The sequence below is a fragment of the Pteropus vampyrus genome, unplaced genomic scaffold, assembly GCF_000151845.1.
Source record: "Pteropus vampyrus isolate Shadow unplaced genomic scaffold, Pvam_2.0 Scaffold1, whole genome shotgun sequence".
In the NCBI taxonomy this organism is placed as follows: Eukaryota; Metazoa; Chordata; class Mammalia; order Chiroptera; family Pteropodidae; genus Pteropus; species Pteropus vampyrus.
The window spans coordinates 1,673,796-1,695,239 of record NW_011888782.1 but is presented as its reverse complement, the minus strand read 5'-3'; the positions used below and the strand labels follow the sequence as shown (position 1 = coordinate 1,695,239).

Sequence of the window (21,444 nt, the reverse complement as noted above, 5' to 3'; positions counted from 1 at the left end):
GCCTAGAGAATAGACCCAAAATTTGTCAGTACCTGCAGTTCCTTCCATAGTTCTTTCCCTAGAATTCCAGATTCCCAAAAGATGAGGAATCGCTGGCCTAAAGTTTCCATAATCAGGGTAGATCTTTCTCCCAAGTGACAGCCAAAAAACAAACACTGTATCACAACCCCATCCAAAGAAAAGATAAAAGGTAAACTACAAAAGAAATGTCTACGAAAATGCTCTGTGACCTTGAGCAACAGCTCTCTCCTTTCTGGGCCTCAATGTTCTCACTTAAATCCAGGAAACTGTGATCTCTAGCACCCAGCCCCAAATTTATTTGACCAGACACATGCCAAACCTAGTCCCAAACTACCTGGAGATTTTACTGTTTATGAATCTGGCTCCTCCCAGCTCCTCCTCCTCTTTTAATCCTTAATTAAATAGCTTCCCCTCTAATGGCTTTAGCACAGGAAGTAGCACCTCCTAACTCCTGCCAGAAACAGCTCTCCCCAGCATGAGAGCTGCCCAGCTCCTCTCGGCCAGGACAGCAAGCCTTCGCCTTAGCTTCTTGCTTCTGCTTTCCTTCTGGCTAGACCGAAGTGTGGTAGCTAAGGAGCTGAAATTTGTGACATTGGTGAGTAGACTTTTCTCATTGCTTTTCCCTTAAAGCTGTGACCATCAGGATCTGAAAACCAAGTATCTGGTTTCATTTTACCCTTATGTTGTCTCCCAGAGACCAAACTCAGAAAGTGAATAATCAAGTTTTGCAAGGTCCTCATGATGAAGTTATAACGTGTCCTGACAAAGAAGTGTTTGGTTTGGTTATTTTTGCCTTTGCCAGTGTTATTTATTTATCTACTTGTTTTACAACTGCCTTGAATGCAGATTCCTCTCCACAGCCACATTGGACAAGGAGAAGCCTCAGTTGGCGCTGTTTAGCACCAAAAACTAAACTAGCTTCATTCAGTTTAATAAGTACTTGTTTGAAAACTAAAAAACAGTCATTTTGTTTTTCAGGAATGTATTTGTAAATGGTGTTTGAGCATAAAAGTGAAACTAAACTCAAGAGTTCTAGAATGACTTCCTGATACACAGAGTTGATTGACCATTAAAATCATGTTTTTCCTCACCCATGATATGTGTGACAACTTATGGAAAAAAGGGGGGCTGCCTAATGCATGATGTCAGGGAAAGAAAATACATTGTCGACATTGTTTTAAAAATAGATAGAGAAATTGCAGAGTAAGAGGGATTTAACCACTTAATACATGAGTTCTGGAATTAATCCCTCTATAACTCTTGATTTCTGTCTGTGTCTTTGATTTTCTCTGAATCACTATTTCTTTTTATTTTCTGTTTCAATTTCTGTCTCTCTTTGCCTCTGATGCTCTCCTTGTCTTTCACAGGTTCTCTCCATCGCTCTGCCTCATATTTTTTTTTATTTGATCATGAAAGTACGCTGATAAATAAGTAAAGTTTCTTTCTGTAAGAATACTCAAATTTTATTTTTATAATTTGAAGGGAGGTCAACTTTTACTTAAAAATTAAACATGAAGTTTCTATTTACTCAGCTTAATGTATTCAGAACTCCTTTCTCTTCTGTAGAAAAATTTCATAACCATGTGTTTATGCAAATCAAGATTCTTTGTCCAAAAAATCTTTACTACGTCATAAATCAACAACGAAAGAGAGAGAAACAGAGAAACATATATCATCAATTTATTTACAAATGATCTACCAGCTGTCAGGCTTCTGTGCTGAAAAAGCTGTATAATATTGTGTACCATTCATGGGAAGTTAGACTTTAGTCATATAGGGAAATCCATGTGAGTTAAGACTTTCAGTTTTATTCGTGGATTCCTTGCCAACATGTGCATTAAGCAAGTGTGGGGACTCTGCAGAAATTGCATTGCCAACACTGTAAACCTGTGACAAGCTGGTTGAGTAGTCCAGGCTAACTTCTCTTGGCTACCAAACTCTTGTGGGTTTCTTTTCTTCCTCTCTACTCTTGGATAACTTCTGGTTAGGGAATCCAAGTTAATTCTTCTCTAAGGCAAGCAGGCAGTTTCCTTGTGTTTCCTCTGTGATCCAAATAATAATAATAATAATAATAATAACATTTAATAATAATAATAAATCTTCCCTAGTTCTGAAAAGCTGTTCCTGTTGGAAAGAACAGGAAACTGCCCTTGAGTTTTGTTTTTTCTCATGAACAGAGTCACCACATGAGTTTTTAAAACAGGTTCACCAAAATACGCCTTGTGAAATGTTAGTTTGACAAGTTGTTAACAGGCATTGTCTGGTTAAAAAAAAAAATGGGTTTCAGTAGTCAGATCAACTTTAGGAACAGAATGTGGTTACACTGTGTTTAAATATCTAGTAAATGCAAGACTCCTTAGAGTCTTTAATATTCTAATATTTTCTGTGTCTTTCAAGTAAACTTTCAAGTATTTCCTAAATTTTGACTATAGAATCCACCTCCTCTTTTTTCCAAAGTGTCCGTAGAAAACCCTTAGAGAATCGTTATTTTTAAGTTTATAGAGAGAGAATAATAGATACGGTGAATCACAATGCACTCATTAACCAGCTTAAATAATTATCACTCATGGTGCATCTTCTTTCATTTGTATGCCACACACGCCTACAGGGCTTTTTAAAGGTAATCCCATACATAATTATTTTATATGTAGATAGGGAAATGCCATTTGAAAGTATTCTCTCTCCTCTAAGCAAGGGAAAAATCACAAGTTTAGGGGATCTAAGGAAGAAAGAAAAATTCCTTCTCATCCACCTAGGTTCTATAAAGAAAGGGTTGTCACAAAGTATAAGTTCTTCTCATTCTTCTTGATTTACCTTGCAAAGTTCTTACTCAAGTCACAGAATATCCTTGATGAAAACAGCCTCTGAGTCTTAAGCACATCACCTCACTACTGAGATGGGTAACTTCCATATTGTGGTAAGGCAAATGCAAATGATGCTAGCCATCGCCCTTTGCCAGGGACAGCAGACCTTCAGGGTTCTGTCTCGCCTCTCCTGGAAAGTAAAAGATTGGCAAGTTCCTCCTCAGGGTGGGAGTCCAATATTGTTATAAATTTGCTAATGCTATGGGCTAAAATAGAAGTCGAAAGCTATACCTCGGAAAACATTAAACTTTCATTAATGCAAGTTCCAGCATCATTAATCAGGTATATGGAACCACAGACAGGTCACTCAATCCAGCTGAGTCTCAAGTTCCCCAAATGTGAAGTTGAGGATAATGACCGTAACTATGCTTTCTACTTCACAGAGTTGTCTTTAGGTTCAAATGGCATGATACACACGTGAATGTGAGAACCAGGATACAAATGGAAGGTGCTGCTAGAAGCTATCAGTCCAAAGCAGAAACTTTCCAACTTTTTGGATAAAATCTGTTGATCTTTAATTATTCTTTTTTCAAAAATCATGATAAAATACAGAGAGCATAAAGTTTTCCATCTCAACCCTCCCAAAGTGTATAGTTCAGTGGCATTAGGTGTATTCCATTGTTGTGCTACCATTAAAACCAACCAACTCCAGAACTCTTGTCATTTTGCAAAACTGGAACTTCATATCCATTAAACAGCAACTCCCATTCCTCTCTCCCTTCAGCCCCTGGAAACTACCATTCTGCTTTCTGATTATGAATTTGACTACGAATTTGACTACTCTCCATATCTCATATAAGTGGAATCGTACAGGATTTGTCCTTTTGTTACTGACTTATTGTACTTAGCATAAGTACATAGAACTTCAAGGTACTAGATAACCCTTTATTACTTTTGAGCTTATAAACAATACAATATAAATTTTATTATTTTTGAGTTCATAAAATTAATAAATAAACTTAATGGTTAAGCACACACATTACTTAAAAGGAGTATATGAGAGAACATAACGTATTAGATAGTTATCTATACTAGAACCTCAGACTGCTTGACTAATTTGTATTCAAGGCTTCCCCATGTACGAATGCTAACTTATTTTCTCTTGCGGGGTGACACACCTAAAGTATAGCTGGAGGAGAGAAAGAGCTGGAGGGGAGAATGGAGAGAGGATACTACCACAACTCAGGAAAGGCACAGTGAAGACCCAAGTTGGATCAGAAAGCCATAAAATTAGAAAATAAAGGATGAATTTCTTTTAAAAGTTGTGAAGGCAGAATCCTGTGGGCTGAATGTGAGTATTAAAGAAGAAAAAGAAAACAAAATGACCCTGAGTTTTCTAATTTTGGTTGCTGAAAAGATGATGATGCCATAGAGACAGTATACATAAAAGGCTTTAAACATCTGAAATTCTTGAAAAGGAATATGAGCTATAAACAATAAAGAAATTTATAATATTGTGTTCTACACAATACACTATAGCACAGCGGTTAATCCTCCTGGACTTGAGTGCCAGCTCAATTCTTTACTAAGTGACTTTGCATGAGTAACTTAACCTATTTGTGCTTCAATTTTATCATCAGTAAAATGGGGATAATAGTACTTCGTGGAGTTGTTGTGAGGCTTAATTGAGTTCATATACAGACGTACTTCTAAGCCTATCTGGTAAATGCCTAAAACATTGTAATTAATATTAATACATGTATACCACACAGTTATCTCGTGTGCGTTTTTTATAATGTTCACATAACCAGTTAATTAAAATGCCAAGGTTTTTTTTTCCATTTATTCTTTTTACTCTCAAAAGGATGAGGTATTTACATGTTTTTTTTTCCCATCAACTTTGGTTCATTTTCTTCCCAGTTTTGGGCCCCTAGCCTAATAAAAACTAGAAAAATATATACATTTAAAATGTTACTCAAGAGTTAAATAGAATTTATTCGAACCATGGTTTGACTTACGGATCTATTAACTTACTGGTCCTTTCCTTAATAACTTTTGGCTAGAATAGACTACTGACTGCCTTTTAATTTCCTCAGCTTCACTGTTCATGTTTGAACTATACCTTTGAACACAAGCAGGAACTTCTCGGGGCCTGTAAAACATTTTTTCACTTCTATTAAAGAATTTCAGTTACAGCTACCATATTGTGAGCATCCACTAGATGCCAGGCTCTTTATATTTGTATTTTGAATCCCCAAAATGACCTGGGAAAGTATATAATTTTATCTTGGTATTACATAAGAGTAATAAAATAGGAGCTGAAACTTACCTGTGGAGTACTGGGTGCTTGGGACTCAAGATGTAACTGTTCGGTGGCGCATCTACAACCTGTGAGCTGGCTTACAAAAGATGTACCAGATAAAATTCTCTACTAGAAAACAAAAGTCAGAGTTCCCGCGTCTGCTCAAGAACAACCCTCCAATGTCTCTCCTTTGCTCTGTCGTTCCCTAATCACGGGCCAAGGAGCAGCAAAGCCGTCTGTAGAGACCTGCATGTTCTTCAAAGGCATTTTCTGGGCAGAGCACTGTGTACTGAGTGTTGGTGCTGGGCCAAGTAGGAGATCAGTCCAGTTTGCTGACGCAAGCTTCTCCCCAGTTTTATGCTAATACATTTTGCAAATTTTCAAAGTGGTAAACTGATCAGGGAAATTAGATTTGGCTCAAGACGTTTCAACCAGCCAAGTCAGAGAAATAAAAGTGGAGAAGAGATGATTTAGAGTTGATAGAAATATTTCTTGGAGGAGAGAAATATGTTTCTCTTTGCTCAACAAGTAGTACTCATTTACCTATATGATACAAGCCATTGCCAGCAGGAAGGGAAGTATAGGGAGTAGCTAAGGTATGTGCCTGAATAATAACAACAACAAAATTAATAGTAACAAATATAATAGCAAACCTCATATATAGAGTGCATCCTCTATGTTCAGTTCTATGGCGCTAGCTTTGCATACATTACACATTTAATTCTCATGATTCTCCTGCATGGGAATTAATGATTTTCTCATTTTACGAAGAGGGAAATCGAGGCATGTAGAAGTTTTACTTAAACTATTTTCCCAAGGTCATCCAATTAATTAGGTGTCGACAAAGCAGAGCTTTGAACCCAGGTCTAACCAACTCAAAAACCAGAGCGTTTTCCAAGATATGTCGCAGCTTCCACATAATGTAACACACAGTTTCACCCTTCCCCTCTCCTGCAGGCCTCTGTGTTCTTCCTGGATAAAAGTCTCTTTAGAGTGGCCTGCCTTACTGCCTCCCTCGTGGGGTATGGGAAATGGAACAGGATCAATCATGGGGGTAGCAAACTATGGGTGTTTTTTCAGTATCTCCTCAACTCCTTTTTTTTTTCCTTTTTTTTTACAGTTGGATTTTTTTACAGTTCTGTTTCACTCTGATTCCTTTTATAGCCCGTCCGCCTTCCTTCATACCTCTGAAGTAATGTACATATACTTGGCTCATTTATTTCTGCCCATATTCTTTCACTTTTTAATTCTTTTTACCAATGGACCTATTCCTCAGTTCCTAGAAGAAGAAAATAAAAGGCTTTTATTCAACGCAAGGTTTGTGCATCAAGAAATTTCACAACTTGGACTACATCCTAATGGAATAGGGAGTAGGGAATAATGCCAATAGCCATGATCCCTTTGAAGATTTCCAGAATCATCCCAAAGTTTTGTGATGTATCTTGAATTCCAAACCTGAAAGGAAAACACGATGGTTTATTAGACTCCAATCTAGACCAAAGACAGACTCACTGTTCTAGAAGCAAAGGCACATATAGAGGGCATCGAGGGGAAAGACAAGAGAATGAAAGGAAACGGGGTGGGAGGGTGGCAGGGGAAAGAAGCACACACGGTATACCTTGATGATAGGTAAGCATGACAATCAAAAGCCCTTATGTAATGAGATTAGAACATCACCATGTACCTGGAGGAACTAGACCCAATCCAAGATTCATTCATTCATTAAAACAAGCTCTGTGTGTGTGTGTGTGTGTGTGTGTGTGTGTGTGTGTGTGTGTGTGTGATGTGTGTACTTTCTGTGTGCTGGCACTGTTTTGGGGACATAATGTGTGCTGGCACTGTTTTGGGGACATAATATGTTGAATGTAACATCAGGAGGGTAAGCACATTTAACAAGAAGGATCTTGTGAGCCATTGTAAGGATTTTGAATTTTATACAAAGAGAGATAGGAAATAATATAATGTCTGAGAGTGAGCGATTATAAATGATACAAGACTAGCCACACATGAGTTGATAACTATTGGAGCAAGTGGTGGACTCATAGGGAAGGGCTCATTATAAAAATCTCTACTTTTATATATCTTTACAGTTTTGTGCAAAATAAAGTTTGATAGATGAGAGGACATGAGAGGGTTCTAAGCAATCAAGTGATATATTCTGACTGACATTTTTGAAAAACACTGACTGCTGCACAGAGAGAGGGACTGGACATGGTGTCCCCCGGTGTATCCATCAGAGTCTCCACATGCTATGCAACTCACCACTTCTGGTCGGCAGAGTCAGCAGACACAGTGGAGCAGGATCATTCGTGGGGGCAGCAAACCATGTTTTTTTTTTTTTTATAATGTCTCAACTGCTTTTTTTTTTAGTTAGATTTTATTTTGTTTCAATTACAGTTGAAATTCAATATTATTTTATATTAGTCTTTGGTGTTACAGCATAGTGGTTAGACATTTATATAATTTACGAAGTGATCCTTCCCCCAATAAGTCTAGTACCCACCTGGCAACATACATGGTTATTATAATATTATTGATTATATTCCCTATGCTGTACTTTATAGCCCCATGGCAAACCACGGTTCTTTAAAAAAAAAAAAAAAAGTTACCTGTAACTTAAAAGGGCGAAGTGAATGTGATGTGGTGGGGAAAACACTGGGCTGGCAATCAGGAGAATTAGATCTGGACGGCTTACTCCATCTCTTTGAACCTGTGTTTCCTTATTCGTTCAGTGTAGCAATAGTGCAACCTGTCCTCACAGTGGGGTTGTAAGAATTAAAATAGGTAGCAGGAGAAAGGATTGTACAAAACCATGGAGGGTTGCACTAACATAATGGGTTGTTATTATCTTGGATGCCTTCTTATTGTAATTATCACTAGTACTGCAGATAGTCATATTGCTAATAATATATTTTTAGGTTTCCAAAGGATTTCTTAGAGTTCGATTGCTGGACTGAGAACAGAGGTTATAAATTTGGCAGAGCAGCAGTTAAGAAGATTGCTCTCCTGCAGACTTAGAAGAGCACCTAAGCACAGTCCAAGGGCTCCAGCTGAATTGACGAAACTCCGAAAGTTCAAGAATGCCATCTGCGTGTGCACACACACACACCCACGCACTTACACACACACTTTGATTTTTAGCGTCAGAGGTGGGGGATGGTTTATTAAGTGTTTCTGTAGGACACTCATTTTAAAGAGTTTGCAGCATGTTTAAGCCACTACCTCAGAAACCCTTCAAACCTACTGCACTATAGGGAAATACAATTATTTCTGACCTGTAAGAACAGAATAAGAAAGCTTGCCCACGTCTCATGATTATGTTCCAGTGCTCTGCTCTTTAACACACACTTCTCTAGGGGAATCACACTTGTTTTTTCTCCACAGGCCATTCTGTCATTTAGTTGCACAATCTCAGTTATATTTTTTAAATAATGTTCGGGATTGTTTCTTACAACAAAGTTTTGGTTTCTTCTGATGCAACACCCTTCCTTACACACACACACATAGCTTCCAATTTTAAAGGAAAAGAGTAAAGTTTATAAAGAAGCCCCAGATTTCAGATTGTGCACATTTATCTACCTGATGGGATGCTGAGGGGTGTGTTTGACCATAGAGAAATGAGCCTGTTATATGAGGTTAAGATTGCTGGCATTGGAGACTCACACTCAGCCTGTGTTAGGGTCTCTGCTCTGGCACTTAACATGTTGTGTGACCTTAGGCAGGTTGTTTAACTAGTAGTTCTCTTGTTCGTAAGATGAAGATAATAACTGCTTTGTAGAATTGATGAGAGGATTAAATGCATAAGGAGCACTTAGCACGGTTTCTAGGACAAAGCAAGAGTTCAAAAAATGCTGAGGAATTATTGTTGTGTTTATAGGCTGGAGGAAGCATTGTAAATTATTTCACTCCTAGTCAGTGTCTCTCATCTGACTTCTCTTTGACTAACTCAGTGGCTCCCAACTGTGAGTGATTTTGCCCCCAGGGGACATTTAGCAATGTCTGGAGACCTTTTTGGTTGTCACAACTGGGAAATGCTACTGGCATCTTGTGGGAAAAAGCCAGGGATCCTACAATGCACAGAACAGCCCCCCACAAAGAATTATCCAACCCAAATGTCAACTACATACCAAGGTTGAGAAACCCTGGAAACTAAATAACGTGGGGTTGATAACCTACTGAAACTATGTGACATCTTTACTCAGATCTGGGAAAGTATTTTGCACACACCATTTGGGATCCAAAAGCCTGTGTTTCAATTGTGGAAAGAGAAGCGCTAATGGTTAACCTTGATAATCTCTGGTCATGACCAAGGCACCCCTAGTGACTAGATGCTCATCAGAGAATATGCAGCCTTTCTTCCTGCCGTGAGTGGAACATTCATGACAGTAATTCCTTATTTGACCAAAAGATCCACTCCACCATTAGCCCTCTGTTTGCTGTAGCCTGTTCTACTGAGATTTTAGTTTCTCACCAGTTTAGGGGGCCAAAGATCAATTTTCTTCAGACATCAGAGACACAACCCTGGTCTTGGAAGCCTCCCTCACTGTCCTGGAATTCTATCTCAAAGATGACTAAAGTTTGAGACTGCTCCTTAATCTGTGTATACCGAACTGTTTTACAGAATTTCAAAGGAGCAGGCTTCTGGTAGTATATCTGGTAGCAGAATTTCAATGCAGCATCTTGGCTGGTTGTATAAGTGGAAAATGCAGGAAATCTCAGATAATGCAATTAAATATGTTTGATGACATCAGTTTAGATTTCATTTTGTGCTTCTTGAGTGTTTTTCTTTCCCTATCTTTTGTTTATAAAAATAGCTTTATGTTTGGCTTGGTATACCACTCAGAAAGCATATTGTAATCAAAGTACCAAGGTTTCAAAAGTCCAGGCTACACTCCCCAAAGAGTAAAATGGGCAATCAAAAATAGCATGACATGCATATAAATCGAGAAGTTTGTCCTTAAAGTGTTTAAAATTTATTTTCTAATCTCCTTACCACAATTCCTTTACCCCTAACCTCCTAAAGACTAACAAGTCCTTGGCTCAAAATGGTCATGAATTCTATGTAGCACTTAATAGCCACAATTTTTATTATATGCAAAACTGTTAACACCATTATATCTGTAACCACAGTTAAGGGGGGAGTACTTCTCATCAGAGTTTATCTGCAATGAAGTAACCAAACTAAGCTTTGTGTTACTTCTTGCCCTAATGGTACAAACCAGTCTCCCTGTGTGGGTCGCCTGCCTCCTAATGGCTATATCTCGTCACTTGCATTACCGGAAGCTCAGGAAAAGAGTTAGCTAGCCTAATATGAGATTTACCTGGGAGGATTTTTAAATCCTGATGGCCTGGCCACAACCCAAACTGATTAAAACAAAATCGCTAGGAGTAGGTCCACCCTCAGAATTTTTTTCACTCCCCAAGTGATTCTACGAGCAGCCAAGGCTAAGAACTAGTAGTTTAGAACAGGGGTCCCCAAACCACTGGCCATGGACCGATACCAGTCCATGGCCTGTTAGGACTGGGCCACACAGCGGGAGGTGAGCAGCGAGTGACCAAAGCTTCATCTGTATTTGTAGCCGCTCCCCAGCACTAGCATCGCCGCCTCAGCTCCACCTCAGATCATCAGGTATTAGATTCTCACAGGAGCACTGGTCCCTGATGCCAAAAAGGTTGGGGACTGCTGGTTTAGAAGAAGATCTATTATGATGAGCAGAGACAAAAACCTAAGTGAGGTTTGTCACGTTACCTTCTCAATCTATTTTCAGGTGTTTAGGCATGGAGACCGAAGTCCCATCGAAACCTTTCCTAATGACCCCATTAAGGAATCTTCATGGCCTCAAGGATTTGGTCAACTCACTCAGGTTGGTTGGATTTTCAGCTAAATATTGGTGATGAGTCTCAAGGGAAACTAAACATTGTGAGATCTGTAATCTATTGAAACCATTTAACTACTTCAGTTACTAGGAAAGTAATTTGCACAATAACCTGGGATCTAAAAAGTCTAAAATGTGTTTTGATTGTGGAATAAGAAGCATTGATGGTTAGCCTAGATTATTTCTGATCATGTCCAAATCACCTTTAGTGACTAGTAAAAGTGTATAGAATTGCCAGTTCTGATCTTTTTTACCCTGCTGACTTTAGTAAAGCTGAAGAGGTGTGCATGGACAACAGAAGATTCCAGAAGTTTAGGGACACTAAAGAGAGTCAAGAGATATATATAAGCCAGCCCCCAAGTTTCTCAGGCTCCACTTGAGAAAGCTGAACATCTCGTCATCAATAAGCTGAGTGAGCAGGGTTGGGAAACCGATTCCCCTGGAAGTGCTGATACCAAATTCCTTTTCTTCTCAGGTGGGTTTATTGGGATCAGGCCCTCCTTGTAAGTGACCAGCAAAACACAGGGAGCCCTACTTTCTACAGAGCACCTAAGGAGAAGGTGAACTGGGAAACAGAGGCAAATGTAGACTCTGTTCCAGCGTCCCACACCCTTCACTTATAAGAATGTATGGATGTTCTACTTGGGGCCACAAAGCCGGGTGCATTGCTTCTGTCCTGACCAAAGCACTGTTTAACTGTTTAAATGTATTAAGAAAATGTTAAAGAATGTTTAGAGTTGGGTACTTCCAAAATGAATGGGTCTTCATTTTAGCTAAACACTGGAATTATTTGAAGAGCTTTAAAAAGCATTGATGTCTGCCTGGGAGGTTCTTATTTAATTAGTCTTGAGTGTGGCCTGGACATTGGGATTTTTAGAAGCTCTTCAGTTGACCAGTTGACTCTAATGTGCAGCCAAGGTTGAGAATTACTGCCCTAACTCAGCTATGATGATTCTTGAAGAGAAGAGAACTTAGAGAGGCTATTTGAGGCCAAGAGCTTCTGGGTCCCAGATCAGAGCTCTTTTCTCCATAGGCCTACCCAGCTTCTGGCTTCTGGAATGATAGACGTGTTACAAGAATTCAGGGCTGCTTCTTAACAACTATGGTTCTGTATAGACTCCTGTTCTCCTGCTTTGCTTTTCCAGTAAGACCAAAAGATTCTCCCAGACTGTGGGATCCGTATTCTTCCAAGAGTCTCTTGACTAGCCATCAGATTCTCCTAGAGCAATGTTTCTCAAGCTTTGAAGTGTAAATGCATCACTTGGGAATCTTGTTAAAATGCAGATTCTAATTCAACAGATCTGACATGGGACCTGAGAGTCTGCATTTCTAACGTACTCCCAGGTGATGCCAGGGGTGCTGGTACATGGCCACTCTTAAAGTAGCAAAGTTCTAGAGCTCAAATTCCTGTCCTTGGCCAGGTATTTCCAATCTACGTAATGACAAGAGATGGCTTTCTATATCAGTGGTTCTCAAAGTAGGGTTTCCTGGTTGAGCAACATCAATATCACCTGGGAACTTGACAGAAATGTAAAACCTTTGGCTCCATCCACTGAACCAGAAACTCTGGGTGAAAGCCTGGGAATCTTTGTTTTAATGAGTCCTCCAGATGATTCTGTGCATGATAAAGTTTGAAAACCATTGCTCTATCACAGATGATTATTTCCTCAAAGTCAGCAATGTTAGAACAATTAGACCCAACGTACCTGCTTATTCAGCTACCCAGTTCATCCAGGAAACTCACAAACCTCAAAGCACACATTATTTATTATTTTTTCTACCATCTTCCCCAATCTAGAGAGGTGGTAATGGTAGTGATGGCCAGGAGTAACAAACAAATGAGCTAGTGAGATCAAGCAGAAGCCACAATGACCACATCTTCTCTGAGTCTCAAAGCTATGGTGAGGCTCTGTATGAAAGACAGACTTGAATGCAATGTTTCTCAAAGCATGGTGCTCTACCACATGGATCTGTATCACTAGGGACTTGTTAAAATGCAGATTCCAGAGCCATACCCAGGATCTAATGAGTGGGAATCTCTGGGGGAAATTCTAAGGAGTCTGCGTTTCAACAAGCACCCCTACATAAATTTTGCTTTTGATGCACAGTAATGCTTAAAGATCATTGAGCTAAAGCAATCTTTTTCAATGATTACTGGCCATCAGAATCTTGATGAGTTTGTTAAAAACTGATTTCTGAGCTCACATCCAAAGATTCTAGATCAAGAGGTCAAGAATGGGACCCAAGAATTTGGTTTCTAACATACTTCCAAGTGATGTTAACACTTCTGATCCACAGGCCACACTTTGAGACTCTAATTTTAAATGTACCAGGTATAAATAATAAATGGTTATACCCAGAGGTTGAAAAGGATCTTCAGATTCATTAAGCCCAGCCTCTTATCAGATGGTTGAATTTCTTCCACAAACCCCCCCAACTAGTCAACTAACACTTTGAATGCTCTGCCTTAAAAGATGACCATTGAATGCTCTACCACACCAGAGATGAACCATTAACTTAAACCAGATCAATTACAAACTATTAATTATGCAAGGCCTATGTTAAAGGCTAATGAAGATGAAAGAATTTTCTGAGGGAGTCATGACTAAAGATCATAGCTCTTTTTTCTTGTTTTCATTTTAAAATGTGTTTGGGGGAGGAGAGGTAGACGGCGGAGGGAATTAAAGAAATAAAAAAAGGAAAAAAAGAAAAAAATATGTTGTCATTGTGGAACTATTAAAGTACACCATTTTTCACCCATTTAGTGAGGAGAGATGAAATGCATAGATAAGATTCACGAAGTTATTTTTACTAATTTTTGTGTGTGTTTTTTTCACATAGCTGGGCATGGAGCAGCATTATGAACTTGGAGAGTATTTAAAGACAAGATATGGAAAATTCTTGAATGAGTCCTATAAACATCAACAGGCAAGTTGAGGAGCTAAAATTCTTGAATGAGTCTTATAAACATCAACAGACAACTTTTTCCCTTGAAAGAGTTTAACATAATGTCGCATTTATGAAAGTGCTTTGCCTGGTTTTCAAGCAACTTGTTCAAGTCAGATATTTTGTTTACAAATGTACTCTAATTTGTACAGTTATTTTGTTCCTAGAAAATTATAAATATGAGTAAGTTCAAAATTTGATGGACACTTATGGTAAATACTTTAGCTTGGCAACTGGTGGCAAGTAGTCACCACTTAATTGGTCTCTTTTGTCAGTTCAGCTATTGACATACCATGTTGTTATATACCAAGGCATGTTCTTAATACTGTCTCTTCCATAATAGATCTTATGATCATGATGCTACCACGGTGTCTGCTAATATTTTGGTGTGGTTGTTCTGCCTTTTCTCAAATATTAGCTCTACAGGAAAAACCCACCGTTCCTCTCAGTTGGATTCTGCTTCGGTTTTCCCACTCTAGGTTTATATCCAAAGCACAGATGTTGACCGGACATTGATGAGTGCTATGACAAACCTTGCAGCCCTATTCCCCCCAGAAGGTATCAGTGTCTGGAATCCCAGCCTACCCTGGCAGCCCATCCCGGTGCACACAGTCCCTCTTTCTGAAGATCGGGTCAGTATTCTGCAAAAAGCAGGAGATTCTATGGGGCCTGGGAAGAGGAAGGCAGGCTGCTCAGTCCTTGTGGATTTGGGAGTCTGGACACTCCTTGAGCTGTGCAGCCTTAATTATTTCCTAAATAAATGTGCAAATAACAATGTAGGACATAGAAAACGCAAGGCAGGAGAGGGTCAAAACAGAATTTCTCTTTGGATCTTTATCATCCATTTTGTTTTGCTGTTCTTTCAACTTTTGGCAATTTGGTTCTCTCTATCTTTACACACACACACACACACACACACACACACACACACACACACACACCCCTCCCAATGTTCTGCCTTCAATTCTTGGGCTTTTGGTACCCCATACAGAGTTCTCCTTTCTCCAGAATATCTTAAATCATCTTTACCTACAAAGTACCTCCCTTCTCTCCCCCATGAAAATTCTCATTTCTAGGTAGGAAAAAAAGAGAAAGACTTGAGTATATAATTGGTGCCCAACAATTTATGTGTGTCATATTTACCTTTCATAACAACCTTGAATGGACAATATTATAGGAAGGGAAACAAGTGCTTATAGATAAGTTAAACCAAATGGACCCCAAGCTACAGAGCTGATAAGCATCACTACTGGGACTAGAACCAGGAAATTCCAGAGCAGTTTCCTTCCCTATAAACCAGTGATTCTCAAATTTAGCTGCATATTAAATCACCTGATAATTTTTTTAAATATTGATGTCCAGGGCACACTCCATCACAAATCAGAATTCCGGAGGGTGGGACCCAGGCATCAGTATTTTAAAAATAATCTCCCTAGATGATTCCAGTGGACAGCCAAGTCTGAGATCCAATGCTGTAAACCAAGCTGCCTGAATGAGGCTGTTTGAGAGAAACCTCAGATTTTTTATTTATACTAGGTGGGGCTGATCAAGAACTCTATAACCTTTTGAGAGGACTTGCTATTTTTTAAATAGCAATAAATAAATCTGACTAATCTCCTAGGTATGCAGTTTTAGATTATATAAAGGAAGTAGTTTGGGACAAGGAATCTTTCCTAATTCCCCTGCAATCACATTATAAGCATGACCATCTCATCTCTCTATGGCAGAGGCTTAGCATGACCAGGACTGTTGCCTAGTGACCTCTAGGGTAGCTTACTATCCCCTTTGCCCTGCCTGTGAACCTAGAAATTTGACTTAATTGCTGGTAACTTAAGAATTTTTTCCAAATGCTTTGTAGAAATAGCCTGACCCTGTCAACCTCACTCTAGGTAAATCTACGCCAAACAATTTTTCTGGTGTTTCCCCAAAAGCCAAGATGATTTGCTTATGCCTCTTTCCTTCATAGAATCAGGAGTAAAGTATTATGATTACTGGTGTTCTTAAGATTTTGTGACTATTTTCTTCTAAAAAGAAAAAAAATTACTTTACTACAGCCTTTTCATATTAGATAAAGGCTGGACAGCAGTACCAAATTTAGCCACTGTAGACCAAGGTATCTTAATCCTGAAAGATAGTAATTAAATTAGATAGTAAAGAGAAGACAGATACTATAAGATGAGGAAGAGAAAAACAGAGAGTGAGGGAGAGAGAAAGAGGAAGATAAAAGCAAATAAGATTATCTACCTATGGCTTCCAGCTCCCTGCTTACTAAGATGAAAACAGTTCTCCCTAACATCAACTAAGATCTCTAAGAAAATCAATCAATCAATCAACACAAAGTTATTCCCAGAGCTGTGCAAAATACTATAAATATGAGAAAGATGAGGCCAGATTTCCTCATTAATTTATAATCCATTTGAAGAAAAAAGATTCACGCGTGTGAAATGTATAGAACACAGAACAGGATGGTGAGCATTGATTTCAAGTGCAAGCTGTACATACTGAAGGAATTCAGAGAATGAGATGTACTTGGAGCTACCAAAGGGCAGTCATTCAAGTCTTCATGGAGAGATTGAGAACTTGAACCAGACCTCAGAGGAGAGGTAGAACAGGAAAGGAAGGCAGCTCAAAAGCATGGCAGTGAGTGAACATACAGAGTGCTTGCCCTTCTGTGTCCAGAGTTCATATTTAGAATGAATGAAAATAAGACTGAATAACTATGTTGGGCACAGATTAGAGAATTCAAATTTAATAGCTAGAAGGAATCCTGAGGCTGAAAGGCAGTGTGATGTAGAAAGAGGGCTAGATTTGAAGTTAGGAAAACCTAGGTATGAGAGACAACTAGCACTTCAGATACTTGACCTTGAGTAACCTCCCTGCACCTCAGTTTCCTTTTCTGTAAAATGAGAACAGTACCCACCTAACTTCTTTATAGGGATTTGAGAAAACCAAGTTAGTTAAGGAATGGAAAAGACTTTGTAAATTGCAATATTCTGGGCAGATGTTTAGGTATTATTCTATTTATTTTCAGCCTGACTCTTTCAATACGTGAGATGAGAAAACTGAAGTCTAGAAAGTTTAAATAATTCATTAAAACATAGACCTTTAAATGAATAGTTTCATGATTTTTTCCCTAAACAAAGTTATTTCTAACTGTGGAAAAATTTGAAAGCCACGCACGGAGATTTAGATGTAAAGCACTGAACGTTAAAGTATTCCTCCTTGGACATGCTTCCATAGTGTAGCAGTTAGCACATCTGCTTTACATGCAGAAGGTCCTGGGTTCGCGCCCCAGTGGAGCCGCGGTCCATGGTCTATGGCCGGCCATGCCACCCTGAACAAGCCTGATGTCGGATCTGAGAAGCTAAGCAGGGTCGTGCCTGGTTAGTACTTGGATGGAAGACCACCTAGAAAGACCAGGTGCTGTAGGCATAAATTTTAAAAAAAAGTGAAAAAAAAAAGTATTCCTCCTTAAGTATATAAAAGCCCTGTGAGACTATGAGTGGTGCTTTGAGCATTTGTCTGACAATGGCTTGGAAGGAAAAGATACTTGAGGCTCTAAGAAAAACCGTTGAGGAAATTCAGAAGTAATTAAATGAAGGCCTGAAGTTAGACGGTAAAAACCTTGGAAGGAAAGAGAGATAAGACAAGTGACACACAGAATCAGAAATGATAGACAGAAAGCAACTTATAAAAAAAAATGTTTTCTCAGTTGCTATTAACATGCCAGGCCCTGTTCTAGGCATTGACAACACAGCAGTGAACAAACTAGATAAGATCTTGGCTGTCCTCGAGTTTATATGCTATAGGAAATAGATAATTAGGACATAAATTAAATAATTTCAGATGGTGATGAAATCCTTGAAGGAAATAAAACAAGGCAATGTGAAGGTGGCTGGGGCAGGATGGCTAAAACATCGTAGGTGGGAGTCAATAGGGGGAGTGTCTCAGGCAGAGAACAGTCTGCAGAGACCTCAGCCTGTGTGTTCACGGGACAGCATGAAGCCCCACAGTATTGTTTGAGGGGAACGAGTGACAAGGACAGTAGTAGGAAAGCAGGGCAGAGCAATCACTAGGGACTAACAAATTTGGGCTTTACTCGAAGTGAAATAGAAAGCCAGTGAAAGTCATAAACCACAGAGTGGCATGATCTGACTGATGCTTTAAAAAGATTAGTATTTACAAAAATAAAATTGAAAGGATTAATATAGCCGCTCGTGGAGAGTGAATCATGAAGGTAGAAAGAATAAATAAATGCCAACTCACCAAATAGAAAGCAGTAGTTGAAACGGATTATGGTGGCTTGGACTGTGAAGGGACAATGACGATAAAGAAAAGGGGCCTATTCTGGAAATATTTTGAAAGTAGACAAGCAAAAGTGATTAGTTAATGAAGCAGGATGATAAATATTTGCCATTGGCAAAAGTAAAGGGATTGCAAAGAGGAAACAGTTGAAAACGAAGTTGAGTTCAGCTTTACACATGTTAAATTTGAGGAAGAAGAGAAAAATCCAAGTAGTGCTATCCACAAAGGGCTGGAAATACAGGACTAGCTAGACACAGAGGGAAAGTAAGAGCAACAAAATAAACTCGGGAGTCACCAGCCTGTAGGTTATAGTTAAAACTATAAAAGATTGTTAAATTTAAACTCATTTTAGCATGATCATTTTTTTCTCATAATAGAGTTTTAAATATATTTTTCTATGGATTTAATATGTGCCATTATTTTAACCATCTACCAATTTGTAGGAATTAAGTCAATGAATGGTAAATTGATCTCTTAAGATTCTTTCCAGAACCTCCAATTTATTTCTCTGGTGCATGTGTACACCTAGTGCTAGAAGTGAAAGGAGTCTAGAAGGTAACAGTTGTCATTTCACAAAAAGTGAATATTTACCAACAGCATAGTCCTATTTAGGCAATTTCACGAAAGAACAAAAAGTTTTACAGTTCTGGGTATATATCCTGCTGTTTAAGACCTGCAGACCATTTACCTCTTTGCCTTCAATTTTAGAATTTTCATGGTCTCTTTGCATCTAATTAGGCTTAAAATATGGCTGCTGCTTCTTTAGCAAAATTCTTCTGACTAATAAAGTTTTTTATGATTTTTCTTTTGTCCTCAGTTGCTGTACCTGCCTTTCAGGAACTGCCCTCGTTTTCAACAACTTCAGAGGGAGACTTTGAAATCGGAAGAATTCCAGAAGAGGCTGCAACCCTATAAGGTTAAAAAATAGTGTAATTTAGTCGTGTACATAAGTGTGAGGGCCAAGACAAAAGATGAAGTTTCTCAAAAGTGTGAGGGGAATGTGTCTGCCGATGGCTGGTTAAGCAGTGGGTTAGATTGTTTAATGAGGGTCAGTCATCACAACCTAGTCCTCATCACTGTGCCATGGCCACAAGACAGTAAAGAAGCCAGTCTTTTCTGAATCTTATACTCATATGTCTGTGAGGAACCAGGTGAAACTGTGTGGCTGGATCCGGATAAATGCAAGTTTAAAATGATGTGCCTTATTGTGAGGCTGAAGGACTGGCCTTCTGTCTTCAGATACAAAGGATAGGTTTTTTGTTGTTGTTGTTGTTTAATTTTGTTTCCACTTTGCAAAATACTTCTTTTCAAAACTATACAAAAAGTAGACGTGATGCTTTGTACTTTTAAAAATCGTATTTTGAATATGTCAATACACTCACATGGTTCAAAAATCAAAAAAAAAATAAAAAATAAAGAATACAGTAGAAAGTCTCTCAGTAACCCCACAGATAACTGCTGGCAGTATTTTCTTATGTAGCCTTGCAGTTTCTTTATGTATATGCAAATAAATATTAATATATTCTGATAATTTCCCCTTTTATTACACAAAAGTGCTATACTATAAGGTTGGTCACTTGTATTTTTTTTCATTTTACAAAATATTTTGGAAATATTTTTATATTTGTACATAAATAGTTTCTTCATTTTTTCTTACAACTGTGTATTTGAATTTATGGTCATACCATAATTTATTTGACCAGTCTCTATTGATGGAAATTTGTGTCATTTGCTATCTTTTACAGCCTGCTCGAATATCTTGTGCATATAAATAATTTCACAAGAATATTTGTGGAATAATATCCCAGAAGTAGATGCTTTAGAGCAATATTTTAATAACTTAAAATATTGTCAAATTACCCTCAAATGAGGTTATACCAATTTCTACTCCTGTCAGCAATGCATGAGAGCACCCGTTTCTCTACTGCCTTGCCAACCGTGCATAGACAACTTTAGAGATGTTTGCCAATCTGTTAGGTGAAAAAACGGTATCTCTAGAAGTGTCCCCTCTGAAAGCAGGAATGAGACAAGGAGGCACAGTGTCATCACTCTTACACGACATTGTGCTGTAGTACTTTTCTTTAGTGATGAGTAAGCTTTGGATATCTTTAATTAAATGCCATTTGTACTTCCTTTTCTGTTCATATCCCTTGAACCACTTTTTCTTTTAAATTATTGGTGGGGCAATTAGGTAATACCAATTTCTAACCATATTGGGGGGTGGAGGTTTCTATAATTTTTAGATACTTTCTATGTTTTCATATCTTTGTCTATAATATGAATGGCATTGTTTTTATTGTTTGCCCGTTGACTTTGTTTACAGTGTTTTTGCCACGTAGTCGTAAATGTGCCGATATACTCATATATGGTTTGTATATTTTTAGTCAGAATAGTTTAGAATAGCCTTCCTCATTGCTAGGTTATAAAGTAAGTCTGCAAAGCTTTCTTCTAATTCTTGTATAGCCTTCCTTTTCACATTTACATATTGGATTGATTTACAATTTATACTGGGGTTAAGTATGAGGTACATATCCTGCTTAAGTTTTTTCCCAGAAGATTACCTAATTGCCCCATCACTATTTATTGAATATTTCATTCTTTTCTCAACTAATTTGAGCTATTATGTATTAAAATTCCCATATGAATGGAGTCCATTTCTGGACGTTTTATTTTATTTAATTATTTTTTTATTTCATTAGCTAAAACCACATTGTTTTAATTATTAAGACTTTATAATTTTAATATCTAAAGGGCTGATCATCTCTCATTGCTCTACTTTACCTGAGTTTTCTTGGTTATTATTTTATTTTCTTTGTGAACTTCAGAATCTGCTTGTCTAGGTCCAGAAAAATCTTTTAGTGTTTTTATTGGGATCATACTAAATTTATAAATTAACTTAGGGAGAATTTGCAACTTTCTGATGTTGAATCTTCCTTTCCAAGAACATGGTACCTTTTACTTTTTGTTCTTATCTTCAATATTTTATTAGGGTGTTCTTCATATAAGTCTTTACATTTTTTGTTAAGTGTGTTCCAGGTTTATAATATCTGCAAATACTCATGATTTAATTCTACTTTTCCAATATTTCTACTTCGGATTTCTTTTGCCTATCTCCACTGACCAGTACTTACAGTACAGTCAGTGAATTCAAGAAACAGCAGGAAGTTCTGAACACCAAGTAGAAGTTAGC

The 21,444-nt window shown here is 38.1% G+C and overlaps 1 protein-coding gene across 1 annotated transcript in view; it reads left to right on the top strand.

Annotated features, from left to right (window-relative positions):
• The first annotated feature begins 412 nt into the window (after positions 1 to 412).
• Positions 413 to 21,444, top strand: part of ACPP (acid phosphatase, prostate) — a 44,534-nt gene continuing 23,502 nt past the window's right edge. Inside the window, exons 1-5 of the mRNA XM_011372213.2 lie at positions 413 to 616; positions 10,896 to 10,991; positions 13,845 to 13,931; positions 14,429 to 14,581; positions 19,072 to 19,170. Coding sequence (XP_011370515.1) covers positions 497 to 616; positions 10,896 to 10,991; positions 13,845 to 13,931; positions 14,429 to 14,581; positions 19,072 to 19,170 — 555 coding nt within the window. The 5' untranslated portion in view covers positions 413 to 496. The remainder of the gene's footprint in view (positions 617 to 10,895; positions 10,992 to 13,844; positions 13,932 to 14,428; positions 14,582 to 19,071; positions 19,171 to 21,444) is intronic.